The sequence below is a fragment of the Clinocottus analis genome, unplaced genomic scaffold, assembly GCF_023055335.1.
Source record: "Clinocottus analis isolate CAN_PGR_092001 unplaced genomic scaffold, fCliAna1.0.p SCAF_4, whole genome shotgun sequence".
Classification (NCBI taxonomy): domain Eukaryota; kingdom Metazoa; phylum Chordata; class Actinopteri; order Perciformes; family Cottidae; genus Clinocottus; species Clinocottus analis.
Window position 1 is genome coordinate 15,716,659 of NW_027176153.1, and position 20,331 is coordinate 15,736,989.

A 20,331-nucleotide genomic window follows, 5' to 3' on the forward strand; every position below is an offset into this window, starting at 1 on the left:
TACTCAAAGTCATGACAGTGGTTCACTTCCTCTCTTGTGCTCTCTCCCGCCAACAAGAAAAACCTTCTCTCGAGGACATAACAAGCACATTTAAATTTCCCCAAGGCCAGAACATCCATCCCTCCTTTTTAGAAGCCAAAAGAGAAGCCCAATTCTCATAGTTAAGACAGTATTACACATGGGTTGCAAGTCCAAATTCCCCGCCCCCTTTCTCTCCGCACCTGATATTAAATCACAGCTGATTCTCGACTCCCATATATCCGCTGTGTCACAAGGCCACGCCCACTTTGGCCCCCCATCCTGCTGCTGGGCAGCAATTAATGGGATTCATACCATGGTACACTGGGGCGCCCTGACCTCCTCGGTGGCGGTTACTGCTGACTTTAGATTGCAATCTGCTTGTCGGCAGATCGTTTTCGGCTGTTAAATAGATTACTAAGGAGGGAGTGTTAAACATGAGGCAGCAGAGCACTCGTTGAGAGGCTCATGGGGTACCTTTCTATCAGATGAGCCTGTGGCCATGACAGAAATTAACACTGTCTGCTCTGAGTGCAAAACAAATCAGTTAAGCTCACCCACACTAAAAAACCTCCGCTGCCCTTGGCTGCCCTTGCACTTGAGGCCTTCATTATGAGTCTAAAGACAGAAATCTATTGCCTTATTATCCACAGAGCTTCAAAAACTAAGACCTTTAAAAACATGGAATGACCTGTCTCTTTTCATAGCAGAAAAAAAGGGAGATATTTTTGGTGATTTTGTGTGACGACAAAGTCCTTGAAGAGCAATTTGACTGAATGATGAAAAATAGTTTGCTACAAGAGTTGTTCTGCTGAGAGGAGAATATTTGCCTCTTATGATACCAGAAGGGTAACTAATAAATCCTTGTTTCACCGGACAAAAAGGGTTCTTGTAGAATCAGCACGGCTGGGTTTTTTCCTCACTAAGCAGGAATACTTGTTATTAAAGTGGGACCCTTGTTAGTTTTCAGGCTTGGAGCCCAAATTGGCATTTAGTGAGGCAGCAGAAAGCTCTAATTGTGTGTGATGTCCCGAGGCAGAGGAGGCTGATTACTGTAAAGCCGTCTAAAACACTTCACCTCCCGGTTAAGTAATACAGGAAAACATAAGCCTAAACAGGCAAAGAAAACTATCTCCATGCAGTATCAAGAGTACTTAGATTTAGGAATTATAGACACCAAAAAAATGGACCTTCTCTCGGTCACAGTCATTATTTAAATCTAGAGGGTTTTTTTTCATCTCGGAGGAACTGCCGCTGAGTATCTCCGAACAAGTCAGCCAACTACATTAACCATCAACTTTAAAAGCACTGCGAGTCTCTGAAGTCGAGATGAGACAAGTGAAGTCCTCTGCTTCCGCTTTCTCTGAGAGACATCTGTGCTACTTGACAAAGAAGTTTGACATCTGTGAAAACATTGTAAAAATGTATCCACATTATTTGTGTTCAATTTTCTTGTCAATTATGATGATTATGGGGTAGTACTTTGGAATTAAGGTGTTTAAAGATACATCTTAGAAACTACTTATGTATCTCAGTGATAGAAGGTTCTAACTAAACCCCTCCTGAAAGCAGGTTTACTTACACAACCTACACAACAGAACTACTTGGTGAAGTTCAGGAACAGATCATGCTTCAATTAAAATAAGTAGCCAACTGGTGTAACGTAACTGGTGTAAGTTATGTAAGTTAAGTAACAAAACTACGGTAAAAACAAGTATGTTCGTGACCTGGTTTGACAAGGAGACGAACAGCGTCACCGGGGTGAAAGTCTGACGTGTGTTTGAACCATCCACCTCCCCAAACTAGATGTTGCTTCTGTCTATCTCTGAGTATCAGCAAGGAACGTTCTTTAAGACATTACAACAATGTTCAAGTGTAATTCTGCCACTATCATCATTGTAAACTGTACAGATGAAAGGTGTAGCAACAAACTAATGGCAGCGAGGCTCAGCTAACGGTCAATATTAAACTTTATAGTTTCAGGGAACTTTTTCTCCTAACGTCCTGTAAGAATAATTTTGTGAGAGTCAGTGGTGATGATATTGTTCCACTTTTTCATGACATCACTGAAAGCAAAGTGTGGCTTTTTAGCGCAATGAAGTCTGATCGGGGTGGCTGTAGTTCAGGTGGATGAGTTATGGCAGCCGGTTCCATCCCCAGTCCCCTCTTAGTTCACAGGTTGAAGTGTCCCTGAGCGAGCCACCCAACACCCAGCTGCTCCCCAATGGGATCAATAAAGGATCATTTCTTTCTCTTCTCCTGATTAGTTGGACTAAAATATTCATGGATTGGGAGCTGCAGAAACACAGGACGGAAGAAAAGAAGGTGTATACTCCAGCTATAGATGAGAACAGTAAGATGCAGTTGACTACTGTATGCAATATAATGCAGCTGCAACCTGAACTTGTAAAACATCTAACTAAAGACCATGAATCCCTTTTTTAAGAATAACCACTGAGCTAAATCAACACTGGCTCAGTGTCAACGAATACACAATGTGATCGCTTTCACAGACATAGTAGTTATAACATTGCTGTTGTGTTGAATTGCATTGCATTGTACTGCTGTTGGTGTATTCAATACTTAACTTCATTTTGAAGCAAAAAGTATACTTAAAGAGATATGAGCACAGATGTAGCGTTGAAATTGTGTGCTCAGTGGGAACACAAGGAAGAGGAAATAATTCAAGTTTATACTAAAATACCAAAATGTATTTGATTTTATGTAATCTTGTCTTTCACTTTTAGATGTTTTGTGTTTTGACTTGTTTTGGTAGAGAGATCATTAAAACATTTCTTGATATGATTAAAGCATAACCAAGTTTAATTCTAAAAACATCATCATCATCCATCACTCTGATCACTGTTTATCGATCATCATCTGCGCTGTGTGAGCAGTAAGCATTTAACGTGTCCATGACCAATGCGTCAATCAAAGATTCAACTAAAAAAGTTATTGTTGATTGTTTCTGGTTTGGAGCCATCTGGAGCGTCGATGTACACTAACACTGTGAGATGCTTTAGTGATGTTGATTGTTTATTATCATCAAAAAGCACGTTGGACATTAATGCAGTCTGTGACACATTGGCCACTGCACATATTAAGTCGTAAATTCCCACAGCAGAGAAAAGAGATCTCTGCTGTGGGGATTTAAAAAAGAAAGAAAAATATGATCGAACCAAGCTTCGTGATTTTGATTAAATATTGGCTCTGCCTTTATCGAATCTGCCATGTTTTAATGAAATTATGTCTTTATGAAAATACGTACAAATTTTAAAAAAAAAAAAGTTTATCATTTTAACTGCACTTTCATCTTGTCTATTTTTGTCATTTATTACTATAGTTCCAGCTCTGGTCTAATCTATATAGACTCTGCTTGGCCTTGAAGGTTTGCCTTCAAAGCACCACTGTGTTGCAGGTTCTGAGGAGCTTTGAAGACACATTTCAACAGTTTATGGTGAAGGCTTAGAGAAAAAACAGTAACTTACAGTCACGCTGATCGCAGGACACATGGCATGAAATCCATATTACATCAAACTGCCATCGACCAAACAGGGTACATTCTAGCAGCGCACACATTGTACTTCCTATATAGACTGTATGTATAGGACTACAAATTACTCGTATCATATCTTTTCTCATAAATGCAACTAGAGGCAGTAGGTGACCTCTTACGTTCGCTGAAGAGTCACATGAAGGGAAGTGCACTGACGAGAAGGCGCTTACGTATCTTGCGTTTGCGTAAATATTTCATTCAGTTTCAGTTGCCACTATAGAGACAACGAAAATACAGGATCATTCCTTTTAATATGATATGGATCAGATGAGCCTCTGACTTGAGATACGGCTCTCATTTTATATTCAATTCAGCATGCACGTTTTATTTATGTTATTTGCTATATTTCTAGAAAAACATCTCCCTCCCTCGGCTCCCATGGGTGCAGCCAGTACACCCACGACAGTCATTGTAGATTTGCATATGGTTCATTTCCTGCCTCAGGCATACAGCAGCAGGGCACAGTTTCAGTAGGCTAATGGGTTTGACATGCTAATATTGTGCTGCATTCACATGCTCTAGTGCAGTGGTGCTCAACCTTTTTTCAGTGACGAACCCCCTGTATAATATTTTTTCAGCCAAGTACCCCCTAACCAGTGGAAAGCACTCTTGGTTGAAAACAAGATGTAATACACAGCGCTGCGCCATCAGTGTCTGATTTAATATAGAATACATACAATTCAGCTTATGAATTTACACTTATATTTGATTGAACATGTATTCATTAACTATTTTCAAACGATCTTTGATTAGATGTTACTTTTACATACCTTTAAAAAATGTGGAGTGCCTTCACGTTCCCCCAGCGGCACACGTACCCCCATTTAAGAGCCACTGCTCTAGTGTGTAGCGTGATGTACCATATCAACATAAAAGGTGACTGCCATTTGTATAATGAACTGTAATATCACATTACCTATACAACCATAGTATGATTCTCTCCCAGAGGCTATACACATAATCACAGCCATGAGAGCAGCTAACACTGCATTCACCTGCACCAGCCAATAATGTAGCTTTGCATTTCCTCAGCTACTAATGACTTGGATTTATGCTTCTCATTAAAACCACATTATAAACAGAAATGATCTGTACCACTGTCAGTTCAGCGCTTCAGAGCTCACATTCAGACCTTTCTGTCTTAATAAAGACACAAGGGTAAAACCATACATCTCATCTGTCCCGTTATTTTCCCAAAGACAAATAACTCTAAGGAGATTTTCTCTGAAGCGAATAGTACAAAATTACATTTGTTCCCATGGGCATAGCATATAAATTCAGAAATGATTGAGGTGAGTTTTTGAACCAAGCGTGAGTAGCAGGTTTCTGCATTTATGAAAAGGAAAGGGTGTGCGTGTGTGTGTGTGTGTGTGTGTGTGTGTGTGTGTGTGTGTGTGTGTGTGTGTGTTTATGTGTGTGTCTGTTCATCACAATGTGGGTACAAATAATACTGCATGATGACTATTTTATGGGCACCATTCACCATTCAGTCTTGACTTTTTAAGACTCATTAAAAGCTAAAAAAGCTGAGGGAGGTCTCGTGTTGTGGTGAGACTCCTGCTAGTGAAAGGAATTCAATATGATGTTCAACCTAGTTTCCTAAAACCTACATTCCTTCACAATTAAATAGTATTAGCATCTAAATTATGAAGGCAATGTAATGTTCTTTGTATTAAGAGTTTATTATTCAATGCATGTATTGTTAAATGTAACATAGCTGTTGTGAGGGTGAATTCAGCAACCGTCTGAGCAAAAAGGTTTGGTGAAAAACAAAACAGAAGGGTTAAGACTTTGAGTTATGAGTCTAGGTTTATTTTTAGGAAAGTGTTTGGGAGGTGTGTAGCGGTTATGATGAACATTACTGTAGGATAAGTAAGTTACATGGCCTCAAAAGTAAAGTATTACACATTTGCATGTGTGTGCTGGTTGTGGGAGGGAGGCAGCAAAATGAAGGCAAATTGAGAAAGAAGAGGTTTGGGGGAACAAAAAGAAATAAAAAACACAATATAGAGAAAGAGGGTCAGGCTACAACAAAAATCAAATCTGGTGGATAGAAGGAGGGAGAATAAATGGGAGATGAAGTGTGGAAAATAGGGAAAGGGCTGCTGATGTGCTTCTTAAGCAGGTCATTGGAGGCAACGTGCCTTGGGAGGGCTTGTTTAAGCATGGCTAACAGATTTCCTCAGTCCCTGCGGGAGCTGTTCCTCGGCTCTGGTCCGGAGAGGCACTGTCACTTCAGGACGCATGAAAAGGAAATGGAGCACATAGCCATTAAACGACTTCTGAGCTATCGTCTATCGCAGGAGGCGAGGAAAACTCCATTACCCATGGATGCCGTTTAGATATTTAAACAGGTCAGGGATGAATAACATTGTACCGTAACTGAATGTTATCAGGAATAGAACATTTTAAAGAAACCTATACTTGTCCTTTATTTCCTAATTGCCACAGGAACTTCCTGACATAAGAGCTATTGAAACCATTAATTGCAGTGCAACTGATTGTTTCATCAGAGCTCATTTTCGCAGTTTTTCAAACTGCGTTCTCTAACGACAACCATATCATTTTCATCACCCTCTGCTGTAGAGGAGTCTCAGTGATGATCAAGGTGCCCTGCTGAAGCTACAGAATGAATCAATACCTTTTCCCATCGTGTCTGCCTGGGGCTCCTGAGTCTTCCGCCTGTCTCTGATGTGTGAAGCCTAGTTTACGGCATACTGGTGAACACTGTCTCTTGATCCTGCTCATCCTCTTATTCAGCACTGAAGGGCACAGAGCTCTGTAATCCACCGCCACCAGTCCCTGGCAGAGTTCACGGTCGACACCAAAGCCCTGTTATTCACACAAGCCCCCCACTGCCAGGGCCAGCACCGCCTCATGCAGTACTTCACATGGAGGCAGGCTTCACAGTCTCACACACAAACACAAGCTTCGTAGCTCGTAAAACTCTCCTTCTCTCTCTCGCAAACAGACACACATAACTCAAAGAGCCATGCACAGGTCTGTTGGTGCTAATGGCTTCAGGGCTTCATATTTCCCAATTTACGAAGGGGTTGATAGTGCCATGTGTCTCACGCTGACTTCAATCTGCTCTCCGTGCTAGATCGCCTCCCTAATGACAGTAATTGCATTGAGGAAGCCCCCAGTCCTGTTCAATTACCCATTCTCATCCAAGCACACGGGTCTAATCTTGCAGGATAATGTACGATACAGATGGCTCAAAAAGGCAGACATATTCATCACCGCCTCATCTTTGCTGCAACGTGTGAAACCCAGTAGGAGAACCATATCGTATGGGCAATGGTTGAGAAAGGCCACTGAGTTTTCATTATCTGATAATATCGGAAAACTTTGGTCAGCAAAAGTTCAATTGCTATATTTGTCTCCAGGAGAAGATACATAAAGGACAATCTCTACCTGGCTCTGAGTGGCTGTTACTCTCACAAACGGCTGCTCAACATCAGAGTGCGAACACAGTCAAATGGACACTCACCCAAGAGGTTTCTCCAGGCGACTGGCAGGTGATCCCACGATCTCTCCCAGTGTACAATAGACCTGTCCCAGGAAGTCCTGCCATGAGGGGGAGCATAAAGTGCAATGGAGAGAGACGTAGGTGGGGGCGTTCAGGTGGAGTAACAAGGAGAGCCGGTGAGGAGTTAAGCAGCATTATAAGAATTGTACAGTTATGAATTATCTTAGGCAGACACGTACGTTAACGTCGGTTGGCTTCCAGGGTGAAGAAGGAGGAGAAGCAAGAGAGAGAGAGAGACCAGGCAGGAGCAGTGACAAGACAAAGCATATTATGGAACAGAAGGCACATGACTCAAATACCAGACTGTCATCAACCAAGTGCAAGAAAGAAGAGCAAAAGTGGACATGTGAAAAAGCTGAACAGCAGAGGGTGCAGAGTCAGAGTCTCAGAGGAAGAGAAAAAGAAAAGTGAAACAGGACAAGAGATGAGAGGCCGAAAGTGTTTCATTCAAAGAGCTGTTTCCAGAACATGCAGCACAAAAACACAACATTTAAAGCGTCACATCGATAGATGCAAAAGCACTGCTGAACATTTTCAGTACTATGCAAACCAAGTGCTGCAAATATATTCTTTATGTCTTTCTAGAATGAGTAAGAACTTATTTATCAAAGCTTTTACCATAAATGAACATACATCATCTCAATGCATTGTTTAACTAAATGTATGTCCTACAATAAAGTGCTGTTTCTTTTCAAGTTATACATATCAATGCATATTGTTTTGAAATATACATTTATATGTGTATATGACGTCTATCTAAATTACAAACAACACTACAGCTTGTGAAAGCTCGTAAAAGCTTTAACAATAATGTGCAATGCTTCATTTCTCCTTTAAAAAAGATAATGAGGGTATACCAGATGCAAATGAAACTCTGATTGTATGAGCTCTGGAGGAATAAAATATCTCTTTAACAAACTGAAGCAGATGTAAAGATATAATAAAAACATTAGTTTGGCGGATGAAGCATAATTCATTCTTTATTCTAAATATATTTGAGCATGAAGATGCCCCCAACTTTGGTTTGCATAAAACCTGAATAATATACACACCAATAATAATTCTAAACCTCAAGAAGATGTAATACATTTCTTCACTTACATGCTTTGCCAGATCTGGACTTTTAGAATCAATATCATACCTGAAATCACAAAGACACCACAAATCACAGGAGCAAAGATGTGGGCAAAACATCTTGGGACAGTATAAATTAACTACCGACTCCTATAAAATAAATATTGGCTGCAGAGTGGACGTTTTCTGCCGGTCAATCACACACCTGAGTCATTGAGGGAGCAAAGGGGAAAGGCATGAGCAATAATGTTACAGTTAATTAAGGAAGTAATTCTATAGTTTATGAATGTAATTTCCGTACTATGCCGAGGGGATAATATAAAAACAATCTACCAATGCAGACAAAGTTTCCAGCATTTGCCAGTCAAACTTAATGTAAAAGTAATTAAACCTCGGTATGCCCTGGCTCCCACTTCTGTGATAAAAGAAAGATGTAGATGAGCAGCACTAATTAAGAGGGGATGCACTCCCTCCTTTCCTGTTCCTGAGACAAATCATGATAGCATGCCAAATTCATTCATTATGTGTCTAAAAATCCACAGGGACCTGCAGCTCTGTCCTGGATACATCACTGAGGTCCACTGGGGACGTCATGCTTGAAGCGAAGAAAAAAAAACAAAGGATGGCTTTTTGGAAGCGTAGCTGTCCTACTTGAGGACTTGGAAGAGTGGAGAAAATAATCCTGACTCTTTTCTGGGAGATCTCAAAATGAAACGGCACCTTCCTGACCTCCTCGCTAGCCTGTCCTTTTTAAGAGGAGGAAGGCAGCTATATGTGAAAGAGGGGAGGAAAGGGGTCTTTGTGAGTTTTATGGGACTTGGTTTCAGACATTTGCTTTGCTTAACAGCAGGGAGATTAAGGATAAAACTGTATATGAAATATTTATCACCCTTATACCAATCTCCCTTTAACAAATGCCTACTGAGACACTGCACCGATGAATAATTCCTCAGGAGAGCCGAGCTGGTGCCAAGGGAGGGAGGAGAGAAAATGAGAGACAGGAAAGATGGAGAGGAGATGAAGAGCGAGATAGGGGGGGATAGATAGCGAATAAGGGAGAAGATGTAAAGCTTGTGGTGGAAACAAAAGGAAGAATTGGGAGGACTGGGTTGGAAGAAGACGGCAAATCTGAAACACACACACCATGTTGTGTGAATCCCTAGAGGACCGGATCAAACAGAATAACTCACGCGTCAAAGCGCAGGTTCTGCTTCTCTTCAAAGAAGTAGTCCAGGATGTACTTCCTGACAAAGTCTGGGTTTAGTGTGTTGTCTATCACCTCTGTTCGCCCAAACTAGATCAGAACCAGGAAAGAAGAGGGAAGAAGATAGAAGAGGAAGAAGTTAGCCCAAAGCTTTGACACAGCACATCATGCAGTCACTTAGAAACTACATCCACCGCTCCATTACTTAACCCAACCCCTATGTTCTTCCCCCAGGAAGCGTGTGAGTTCAGATAAGCTCAAATTTGATTAACAGAAGTCAGTGATCGCACAGTGTCAGCTTTTCTTGTCCACCCACGTCTTCTCATTGTGCTGGTTGAGCAAGCCTGAGGAAAAACACTTTATGGCGTCCAATTACACTTATTCAATTAATACTACATTCACTGTCACTCTCACAACCACTTCACAAGCGGAGAAAGGGGTGACGAGACAAAGGCAAAGAAAAATGGTGGCTTTCACATTTTGTCTTCACACAGGGGAACTGTCACACATGACGGAAAGATAGTTTCTAGCTTTCCGTCATAGAATTGTTCCCTGGCGTTAGGAAGAAAATAAGAACCTGCCAGCAAAAACCCTGAAAAAAGATTTGTCAGCTTTACAGAGCAAGACCTTGTGATGAATTGATCTGCTGATAAACAAATTAACAGACAAAAAACATTGCACCATCTGCACAAGCACATTAATTGCATCCAAAAAAAAATGAATAATTCAAAGTCAGAGAACTGATGTTGAGCTGCATAATTAGAAGAAAGTATAACCATAAACCGACACAGTGAATTAATAACAGCAGTGTTAGAGCTTAATAAGTAGATGAAACGGCAGGATTATAGGCTCACACCTATGTTATTACATCCGGTGGGGGTTACACTCAAAGCGGGAATTAACAAGGGAGCTACACAGAGTAACGTTACAGCAGTAGAATACATTTACCGGATGGACGTCTATGCTAATGCAAAGACAGTCAAGCTGTGTGTAAAATATGCCAGTTTGAGAGTGGGTTTGCTGAAGTGTAACCTGCCAGCAAACATAAAAGTATGTCTACGCTTATGAAAGTTGAACTGCTGTGTTTGACAGCTCTCCTCTCGCTCTTCCTCTACATCCCCGTCAGAAAGTGCGAGCTCCCGTCCAGCAGATGCGAAGGAGGTGAACTCTCCACCGGGCGAACAGCCGGTTATTTCCATGATAAGAGCTGAATGTGGTGGGAGGGAGCCAATAGCATATTTAATTTGGTTTCAGAACAAACGTAACAGAAGAAAGACAACGAGCACTAGAACAAAGAACAGCTACCAGAGGATTTAACAGATCTCCCTCTCCACATGTTAGTCTTACCTTGGCAAGTACACAGTCAACCTGTAAAGCCAGAGCTGCAAAACATTACAATTAACTGTCAACTCTCAAAAAAAAAAAAGAACAGAGGGATATCAGGGCGCTAGCAGTGTGCACTTCTTTTCCTCCAAAAACCCCAACTAGGAAAAATTGTGAGCTGCAGTGCCAGAAAATTAATCTTGGCAAAAAGATTAATGTCGCAGAGTCTGTCTAGAAGTGGAACAACGAGGGTTTGCTTGAATTTAGCAAGGTTTTGTTGTGTCAGCTGAGTGAAAGCGGTAGAAAGCTTCGTATACTGGGAGCAATTACAGACGAGGGAGTCAGAGGGAGAAGATTAAGACTTTACTGTCATGTGGTAACAGAATGATGGGCTGCAGCTACAGTTTTATTCATCCAACGATACGGATTCAATTAAATTCACATGTATTTTTATTGCACCATTTAAACATCATACAAAAGCAATTTACAATGCTGCATAACACAACAAACACAAAAAGACAATAAAAAAAAGCAACAAACGTGTGCTGAGGTGAAGCAAGTTTCAGATCAGCAGGCAGAAATATTGATCTCAGCTGCTCTGAAGTCATCTCACTGGACTTTAAAAGTGCGCTGGGCACACGGAGCAAGAACAGAAAGTGCTTTGTACTAAAAGGAGGATTTAGAATCTTATCTGGAAGCAATAGGTAACCAAATGGAGGTGTTGCCCTGGTTAGAAAATGTGCAGCTGAGTTCTATGGATTGTAAAATATACCCTTACACAACAAATGTATGCATGAGTTTCAGGTTGTGAAAGAAGGCCTCTCATCTCAGTACGGACGCTGATATATTAAAGTCAAAGGGCGTACGGGTCCTGGAATCAAAACACTATCCATCCATTTGTCTTGTTCTCCTGCTCTTGGATAAATGTGAAAGACTCCCAGCCGATGGAGAACTTGGCCCCACAGTAGAGTAATTGGATTACAGACGGTTGACGGCCCAGTGAAAGGTACTCCGACCAACCCGATCTACTCTTGGGAAAACACAACCGCATTAGTTGACAGAGGGGCAAAAGAGGCGCTTAGCTTTATCAATACGGACCAGCTTGACTCTGCTGCTCACTAAGCCAGCTGTCCCCTGCGCTGAAAACACAAGCCTGTCTCTCTTTTAGGGAGAGACGTTCAGGCTCTCAGCGTTTGCAAGCCTGAGGCGGGGTCGAGTCGCCAGTGGTGACAGGTATAGGAGGCTCTTCCCGCCTGGACTCTGAGCTTGTAGCCTGTTTACAACAGTGGCGGCCCGTCATGGCCTGCTAAGCCTTCACTGCAAGCCTAAACAGAATCACAAAGTTATAGCTAGTTTTTAATTTCACTTTTTGTAATAATTAAAAGTTATAGCTACTGTATAATGTAATTGTTTTTCACAAATACACATATACAAATATACAATACAAATATACATAGGATACACTATTTTTCCCTATTAGCTTATTTTGTCTTACTCTGCCTTCAGCAGTTTAAGGAAGCCTTTGCAGATTAAACTACACAGGGAGTGGATGTTGTGGTTGATTGTCATGAAGTTCAACAAATCAGATCAAATCAAATCAGTTTGACAAGCCGTGCATGTTCTTTTACGTGCATTGCTGTTCTCACTGGCGTCCATGCCACCTGTTGCTGGAACTGGAGCACATCAATAAACTATACAACCATGTCAGTTGTACAGTTCATCGTGTTGCGTGTGCCGTGTTGCGTGGGCCGTGTATTGAGTGTAGGCAATCGAAGGCGTAGGTTTCAAATCCACGACCCACCACTGGTTTACAATGCTTGTCGAAGAGTAAAGCGACTCTCTGGCTTAACTCAAAGAATAGCACTGTGCTGATGATCGTTCTACTGTCTTAAGTTAGGCCAGCTGCCTGCTTTAGAAAGATATCTGAGCGAAAATTATTATTAGCCACCAAGTTTAAGTATTATTTGCTCTCCGCTGAGAGTGTTGCATTGCTTTATTTTAATCACCGTTAAAGTAAAGCAATGGAAGACTCAGCCCACTCAGTTCATCAACAAATCAATTAAGCCATCGATCAAACATCCAACCAGTCCATCATTCAGTCAATCATTCAGGTTAATTGTCTCTGCTGGGAAATTTATTATGCAGTCAAGTTAGCAGAAATTGCCGAGCACAGACACATAACACACGAGACGTGATCGCACAGACAATTACCATGGAGACATGGAGACATGGAGATGAAACCAAATACATTAAAACAAAATGTATTTAGACAACAACTCTCAAGAAAAGTCTGTGATTTCTTTCTGCGTCTGTTTTTGGTTCTTCAAACTTCAGTCAGTTGTTTGAGTTTTAAAGGTTGAGGAAACATTTTGAAAGTGAGAACATTTTTTTTTAAACTAGGAGGACATCTTGACCGCTCCACGCTTCACCTGCGACGAGTGGGGATTGCGCAAAAATACAGTTTACGGGCAAGAAGCAATCTGCCACATGAGGCCCCTAAAACAAGACTTGTTTTTAGACTTTATTTTTTGTAAGGATGAAACAAACGAAATACAACATGCTACTAAAATGAGCTTTCGGGTGCTCGTGGACAGATATTTTTTTCAACTGTAACAAGTCAAGTTAGCTGTTTTAGCCCAGTTGTTTTGCTAAACTAATAATATCTTGGCCCGAGCTTTATCGTTACTTCAGACATGAGAGTTTGATCTTTTCATCTTACTCTCAGCAAGAAAACAGATAAGCATTTTACTTAAAATGTCAACCTACTCCATTAAGATTTGGTTTTAATGTCGGGATATATAAAAGTGTTGGGTTTAAAGAGATAAGAACAGATATTCAAATTCAAATCAACATTGCATGACGGTCAGAACGGTGGACATTGTCAAATTCTGTATAAACCAACTTGTGGCTAATAGCAAACAAATAACCAAAACAATAATCTGTTTGTGCACAATCTGATGTCTTGTTGCTTGAGATAAATTGAGGATTGTGGATGTACTCGCTTCACCATAAGAACTAACAACCTGCATTTTCTTATAAATTACTGAAATGAGATGAAGCTTATATATGGGCATAAGTAAAATAGTATATCGCTCCTCAAAATGTAAGTTCACAGATAAGTTTCTTCTATTGAGTGTGTGTGTGTGTATGTTTTGCCATTAGATATTGAATGTCTCTCAACCTAAAATTCATGTAAAACAATCTGCTTTGTAGCACTAAAAAGCTCATTTAAACCGCCCTCCATCTTAAAGGGCCCACCAACACCAAAACACAGATTATAACTGAAACCTTTGTTTCTTGGAGCCGGGTGTTAAATCTGTGTGTCACACCGCTGTGCATCAGAGGGACACCAAGGTCTCTGTGGAGTCAATAAACATAGCACTCCTATTGAGCCACATTGTGAAAGCAGAAGCAAAATATTTTGAGCTCTCACTATCTGTCTTCCTGTTCGGCAGCGCATATAGATACAGTATTGATTGAGCTGTATACATTTCTGACTTGATTGGCTTTCACAGAAACAAAGATCTGGCTGGGTGCCGAAGACCAAAAGAATATCTGACTTAAAAAAAATCTGGAATTAACAACTATTCCCCTTTGAGATTTAGTTTACAGAAAGTTGTCGTTTCTTTGTATGTCATCCTTTGAGATTACGCAAAGGGATCATCTGCCCTCCTCCACCTAATCTGCCTGCCACCTTAATCCATCACAGCCAACACAGTTCTGACCGGCGCTCGGATGTTCGCAGAGTCAATCAATTGTATATGATTGACACGCACAGCATTTATGTTGAGGGAGAAGAGGGGAGGCTTGGGAGGAGGGGGTGTACACAGAGAGCGGGCTGTCATGGAGAGGAGACTGAGGGCCTGATTGAGTTGTCTTGGCAGAGCGAAGGCTGAGATCTCTTACCTCTCTCCACTGTTTGGACTCGACGCCTTGCGTGTACAACACCACCACTGAGAAGAGAGAGAGCAGGAGAATACATTGTCACTACACAATCTCAATCAAGCGTCCTGCTTCTTTAAATGGTGTTTGGTTTGTTCCCTCTTTGCTCGCATCCATCATTAATTATCCTGCTATGCCTTGACAGCATAATTAAGTGCCAAGCTTGATGATGCTGCATCGCCTGACATTCTGGGTTTCATTTCCACACGCAAAGAACAAAGCTATAAAGCCAGATCTCAGGCTCCTGGAGCACAATTTAAGCTGTGCAATCAAAATACAATTTCTTAACGGCAGAATTCTGCGGATTTCTGTTTGATTTTGCGACTTCAAATGAGGCTGCGGCTGGCTAACACGACGTGACCTGTCATATCTCACAGGGTTCATCTTCAGGCGAATATAAAACAGGGCCAGTGTAATATTTCCCCGGTAGCTTATTTACACACGGCTTGAACCTCCTCCCTATTATAACAAATGTCTCATCCATTCTCTATCCCTGAGGGAGTATCAAAATAAAAGGCCTTTATGGAGGTTCCCCACGCGTCTCACCAAAAGATTTCCATTTGTATTCAAAGGATGACTTTTATTCCCTGCATGCATTGAGGTACTTTCCGTGAGGAAAGGTTGTCACATTACTGTGCAAATGATATGCAGCTATTGAAGTAGCTTTGAAATAGCAGAGTAAACTAAATCAAAGTGATGCTCAGCAAAAGCAAAAAGTATAGCTTCGCAAAATCAGAGGTGTCAATGAACCGTATTCTGAACAAGGAAAAGCTAAACTGTACTTAGCATTATAAAAAGTTGAGAACTTACATGGGTCGGATTTGGAGAAAGTGTCTCTGTCCAAGAGATCCCTGTATGAGAAGGAAACAGTCAGACATTAAAATGGGGGTTAGTGCATGGTAATTCACAACCACACTTTACTTCAGATAAACCATCCTGTTAAATAAAAGACAAGAAAAAGATCATGGCATGTACGCGCCAGATTGTTTTATTGTTTTTATTCAAGTAAGTAGTACTTTGAGACAGTTATCAAGACTGCCTTGTTCTTTTGTTTATTATTATATTTTCTACCAAATTTCATAACTTAAACCGATAAAGCTGGTCAGTAATCAAAAGATAAATGGCATCAATGAACAGAAAAGAAGTATTAAAAAAAAACTCACATTTTCTGCTGCAACACGGTAAAACATGTGGTTGTTCTCTATTTGAATTGTGATTTAGTAATGTTTGTTCTTATTTAGTTTGTTATATATCATACAGCAAAGGTTTGACAACATTTCAACCAGACCACAGGAACAACACCAGGCGAAGCGGCCATTTTGTCGTAGCGGTCACAGAAACAACAGAAATACAATGAAGAAAATTATGCATATTCAGAAATTAATCTTTGTACTGTAATTTGAACCATTATGTCCCAGAAAAATGACAAAAGTGTCAAATCAGTACATTATTTCTGTGCACCCTACTTGACCAGAGACTGAATTAGAGCTGTAATGATCATTTGATTAACTGATCAAAAAAAAAAAAAAAATCAGCAAATACTTGATAATGAATAAATGAAAGTCATTTTTGAGTAACAAGTGAAAACCTTTTGTGGTTGCAGCATCTCAGATGTGTGAATTTTCGGCTTCTTTGTGTCTCATAGGATAGTGAAATGATACATCTGTGTTTGGGACTACTGGCCAGACAAATAATTGTTAGCCGGAGCATCAACTCCTAATCTGATATGGGTCAAGAAATCTTTCCGGCACACATGAGCAGCTTTCATCAGAATGAAAAGTGTGCTATTTAAGGGTGCTCTTATTATATCCATGACAACACAGAGGAACGTGTGACGTAATCAGCACCGTCAATGCCCAGGAATACCGAGGGAAGATGAGGAGTCTAGCGGTCTCTGTCCGGGGGCAACGGGCCACAGCACAGAGCACATTTGAGGATATTCACCATTCACAGCAACATGGATCAATACATTAAACAGGTCCATCAGCATGCATCCATGAGGAAGGTAAACTCATGTAGCTTTCACTGGTGCGTTCTGCAAACGAGTGGCCCATGTGTTCACAAGGTTTTGAGAATCAATCTGATCCGGCAGTCACACATATTCAGACTGGCTCCCATTCAGTCTCCCGCAGTTTGAACTACAATCAAAGAAAACAGCCTTCCCCGCTCTTTTAAATTTTCAATAGCCCCGCTCTCTGTGGAGGTGCTATACCGTTCCCTGATGCTGATCATCATCGAACACCTTTATAAGCAGCCAGGCGCTCTGATTGGCTTTCAGATTCATTCACGATAAGAGACCCGCATTCAGCATTGATATTATTCATTCAATCTCTATTTTTTCACTGGTTGCAGAGTAAATTTTGCTCGTGTGCGTTTCTTTGGAGAAGACATGGCCGTTTTCCAGACAACGCCAGTCCATTTCCCTTAGTATTTCCTACTGTCACTGTACAAGATCAAACAAAGCAGGTACCTTTAGAACATAAAGCTACTGCAAATGGGCCTGAGCATCAACCACTTAAATTAATGCAACATTTTAAATGAGACATGAATGAAAAAAGCCTATAACTGTGTCTTGTTTCTGCTCCCTTGGTTGTGAGCAGCATCAATAAGTAACTTGCATGTAGCTCAGAACAACGATCATCCCTTTAGGGGGCGGCAGGATTCCAGGACTGAATGCAAGCGAGGGCGCTTCATTCATGTGCACATCATTCTGCAATCCTGGACACAAACTCCTCTGTCACAGGGAAACGAGGAGAATAACAGATGCAGCTTGCTTAGGTATTAGCCTTGGGCTGACCTGACCATAGTTGGAACATTGTCATTGTAATTATCATTGGAGATAACAAAGCCATCCATGACTAACTGCCTCTTTGTTTCCACCTGTAACCGTCTGGCACCCATTACCTTCCGACAATTAGCTCGTCCATCACCTCATCCCTTCCCTCGGTGCCGAAGAGAACGTGCCACAGGGAAAACATGGCATCCTATTTTTTTCTATTTACATAATGCACTGTAGGAAATAAGCCTCCATTTGTGGTGCTGAACCTCACTTTGGTCTTGCAGAACATTTATATTCCAAGGAGAAATGATTAGTGTACAGATTTCCACCCCAGTGCAAATGAATCCACCATCTTACTGTTCACATGGCCAGAGAACATACAATGGTGCCACATAATGGGTATTACCATCTCAGATAATCAGGCTGCTTTCACTGCCTGTTTAATAAATGAACTACTTCTCGCTCCGAATCTCGGTGGGTTAAGAGAAGATCATTATCCCGAAAGCTGATGTAGAACAAGTTTGTTGAAGATAAAGTTCATTGAAAGTAGGACAAAAGTAATTAGATCCAGCTACTTTTCATCCCCACCACATTTCATATCAGTCTTCTTTAATACTGTAGCACTTTCGTGATTACTATGGCATCTTATTTGAGACACGTGAATGAAAATGGCAATCATCAATCTTATTCCTCTTGATCCCACTACCGTCATTAAAAAAAAAAAGTATCTTCTCAAGTCACTGGAGCGTTTAATATGATATCACATGTGAAGCAAGGGTCTGGAACGCATTATTAGATGTATTATTATTACAAAACAACAAGGAATTAAAGTTAATTTTACTTGAAAGAAATATATTACATAATTTTAAATAGCTTTCTTTCTCTGTCTAATCATCCCCAACGAAGCAATTTGTTTATTCGTCAGTAAATTAAGCTTCCAGTTATCGGTTATGCACACTGTGATTAAGGCAGTATCATAGACAATCAGCAAATTATGAATTAGTATCACCTAACCAATGCATGAACTCAACTTCTGCAACTCTCTCAGCTGTATGGATGTCAATAAATGTTAAATATTTTGAAAGATTTCCACTAGAGGCCAAGAGTAAAGGAAAGTTGACCTCTAAAACATGACTGGCTGCTGAACCTTAATTTAGAAGAATGTATTAGGAGAAGGCGCTCCCTCTCAGTCAGTTCCCTGGAGAGATTTTAGCAGCTTTTGGTCTATGTGGCCGATTATTAAACTGAGAAATGTGAGAATTAATTCCTGCACCCGCAGTGCCTTATTGTCAGAAGTCTCTTAAATCTCTTCCACTTTCTTAGAAATCAGAATTGGCACTTTAGCGCAATGGCATCTAATTCAGTGGGAAGTGTTTTTAAATTGTCTTGAATCTGGCTTGCCAAATCCAGTATGCATTGCTGCCTCTTTGTGTTTTAAAAGGGCACAACACCTACAAGCTTGAAAGTCAAGTCTTTGAGGAAGGAAAGTCTCTTTATTACATTGGAAAAAATGGGAGATTGCTGGGAGGAGAAAGTGAAGGACAGTCAGCATTTCCAAGTCACTTCTCTTTCGCTACTGCCCTCTGGCCCTTTCTTTTTTTGATTGAGCACAGGCATTTTCTTTCCACTCATACACCACGGGGGCAATAGGTCTAACTTTTGTCTAATATGACCTTAAGCTTCCTCTCAAGGGTGAAACAGTCAAGGAACCCAACACGTGAAATATATGCTTCAGCAGAGCTTTACAAACTGGAGGAATGCCATTGTTAAGACTGAAATACTTTCTTTCAGGATGTCTTCTTATTCTTAAAAATAAATCTCAACAATATATTATGCAGGACAGAGCATCAGATACATACGTCAATGAGCACTCCTGCTGAAACTAAAACAATAACTGATCAAATCTAATGAACTTCTGCATTTCATCACGTGATGTCTGCCTGCATTGCATCACTAAATCCCCTGAATAGCGACAGATGATACACAGTAATGTTGCTTTTGTCTGGGTCTCAAAAACTCCCCTCTGTTTCATTCAACGTACAATGTGGTCCCTTTATTAGTTACAGACCCATCTGCTGACCTTCACTGTGATGGCACCAGGTGTCTTCTCCTCCTCCATCTGTTTAATTATTCAGTTTCTGTTCAACCTGGGAACTCTCCAGGTCGACAATACCTGCAGCAGAGCGTTCCCTGGGCGGCCGTCTCGCGGGCAGTGACACAATCTCAGTCATAAAACTGCTAGTATAACGGATGAGAATTCACGTATGCCGTGACTCCCTGTTTTAAAGTGGCTTTTGGCACGTGACCAATGTGTGACCAGGGAATAATATCTCCGCTAATTGCACAGTGTGACAGCTCAGGGTTTGAGCAGGAAAAGGTCTTCTTTTGTGAGGATTTGAGATGTGCAAACTGCTACTATGTGGTTGTTAAAACCCTGGCAGAGCACTTTGCACTTAGCCTACTGTTAGAAACCCCAAGCTGCAGATATCTTTGCAGGCACACGCTAGCCATGTACTACACACACTGTCGACTTAAAATCAAATTAAATTAAACATTAGGATCCCAATAAAGCACAGTAAAGTATTTCTAAGCTCGAACATATTTGGGCTTTGAAATGACTAACTGATCATTAACTTGAGATAGAGAACATAAACTCTGATTGGATTCAGTCAAGTTCGGCGAGAAGAGAGCAAGGTCAACGTGTTCATGATCATAAAGCTTTCAAAGAAACTTTCTCCGAGTATAACACTAATTGATGTGAGCAAGGGCGGAGATAGCGGCAAGGGTAGCACAAAGAAATGCAGTTGTCTATTCGATGAAAGCAGTATGTAGCAGGTAAAGAGGTAGTAAACCATAATGACCTCTTCACTCAAACACACTAATTAACCTGGCATGTGAACACT

The 20,331-nt window shown here is 40.9% G+C and overlaps 1 protein-coding gene across 2 annotated transcripts in view; it reads right to left on the reverse strand.

Annotated features, from left to right (window-relative positions):
* cpne5a (copine Va) overlaps nt 1-20,331 on the reverse strand; it is a 77,636-nt gene that overhangs the window by 50,518 nt on the left and 6,787 nt on the right. Inside the window, exons 2-7 of one of the 2 annotated variants that reach the window (XM_068597044.1) lie at nt 15,460-15,500; nt 14,614-14,660; nt 9,371-9,474; nt 8,208-8,247; nt 7,286-7,300; nt 7,068-7,144 (exon numbers count right to left, since the gene is read on the reverse strand). In XM_068597044.1, coding sequence (XP_068453145.1) covers nt 7,068-7,144; nt 7,286-7,300; nt 8,208-8,247; nt 9,371-9,474; nt 14,614-14,660; nt 15,460-15,500 — 324 coding nt within the window. The remainder of the gene's footprint in view (nt 1-7,067; nt 7,145-7,285; nt 7,301-8,207; nt 8,248-9,370; nt 9,475-14,613; nt 14,661-15,459; nt 15,501-20,331) is intronic. The other variant, XM_068597045.1, reaches the window with a different exon arrangement.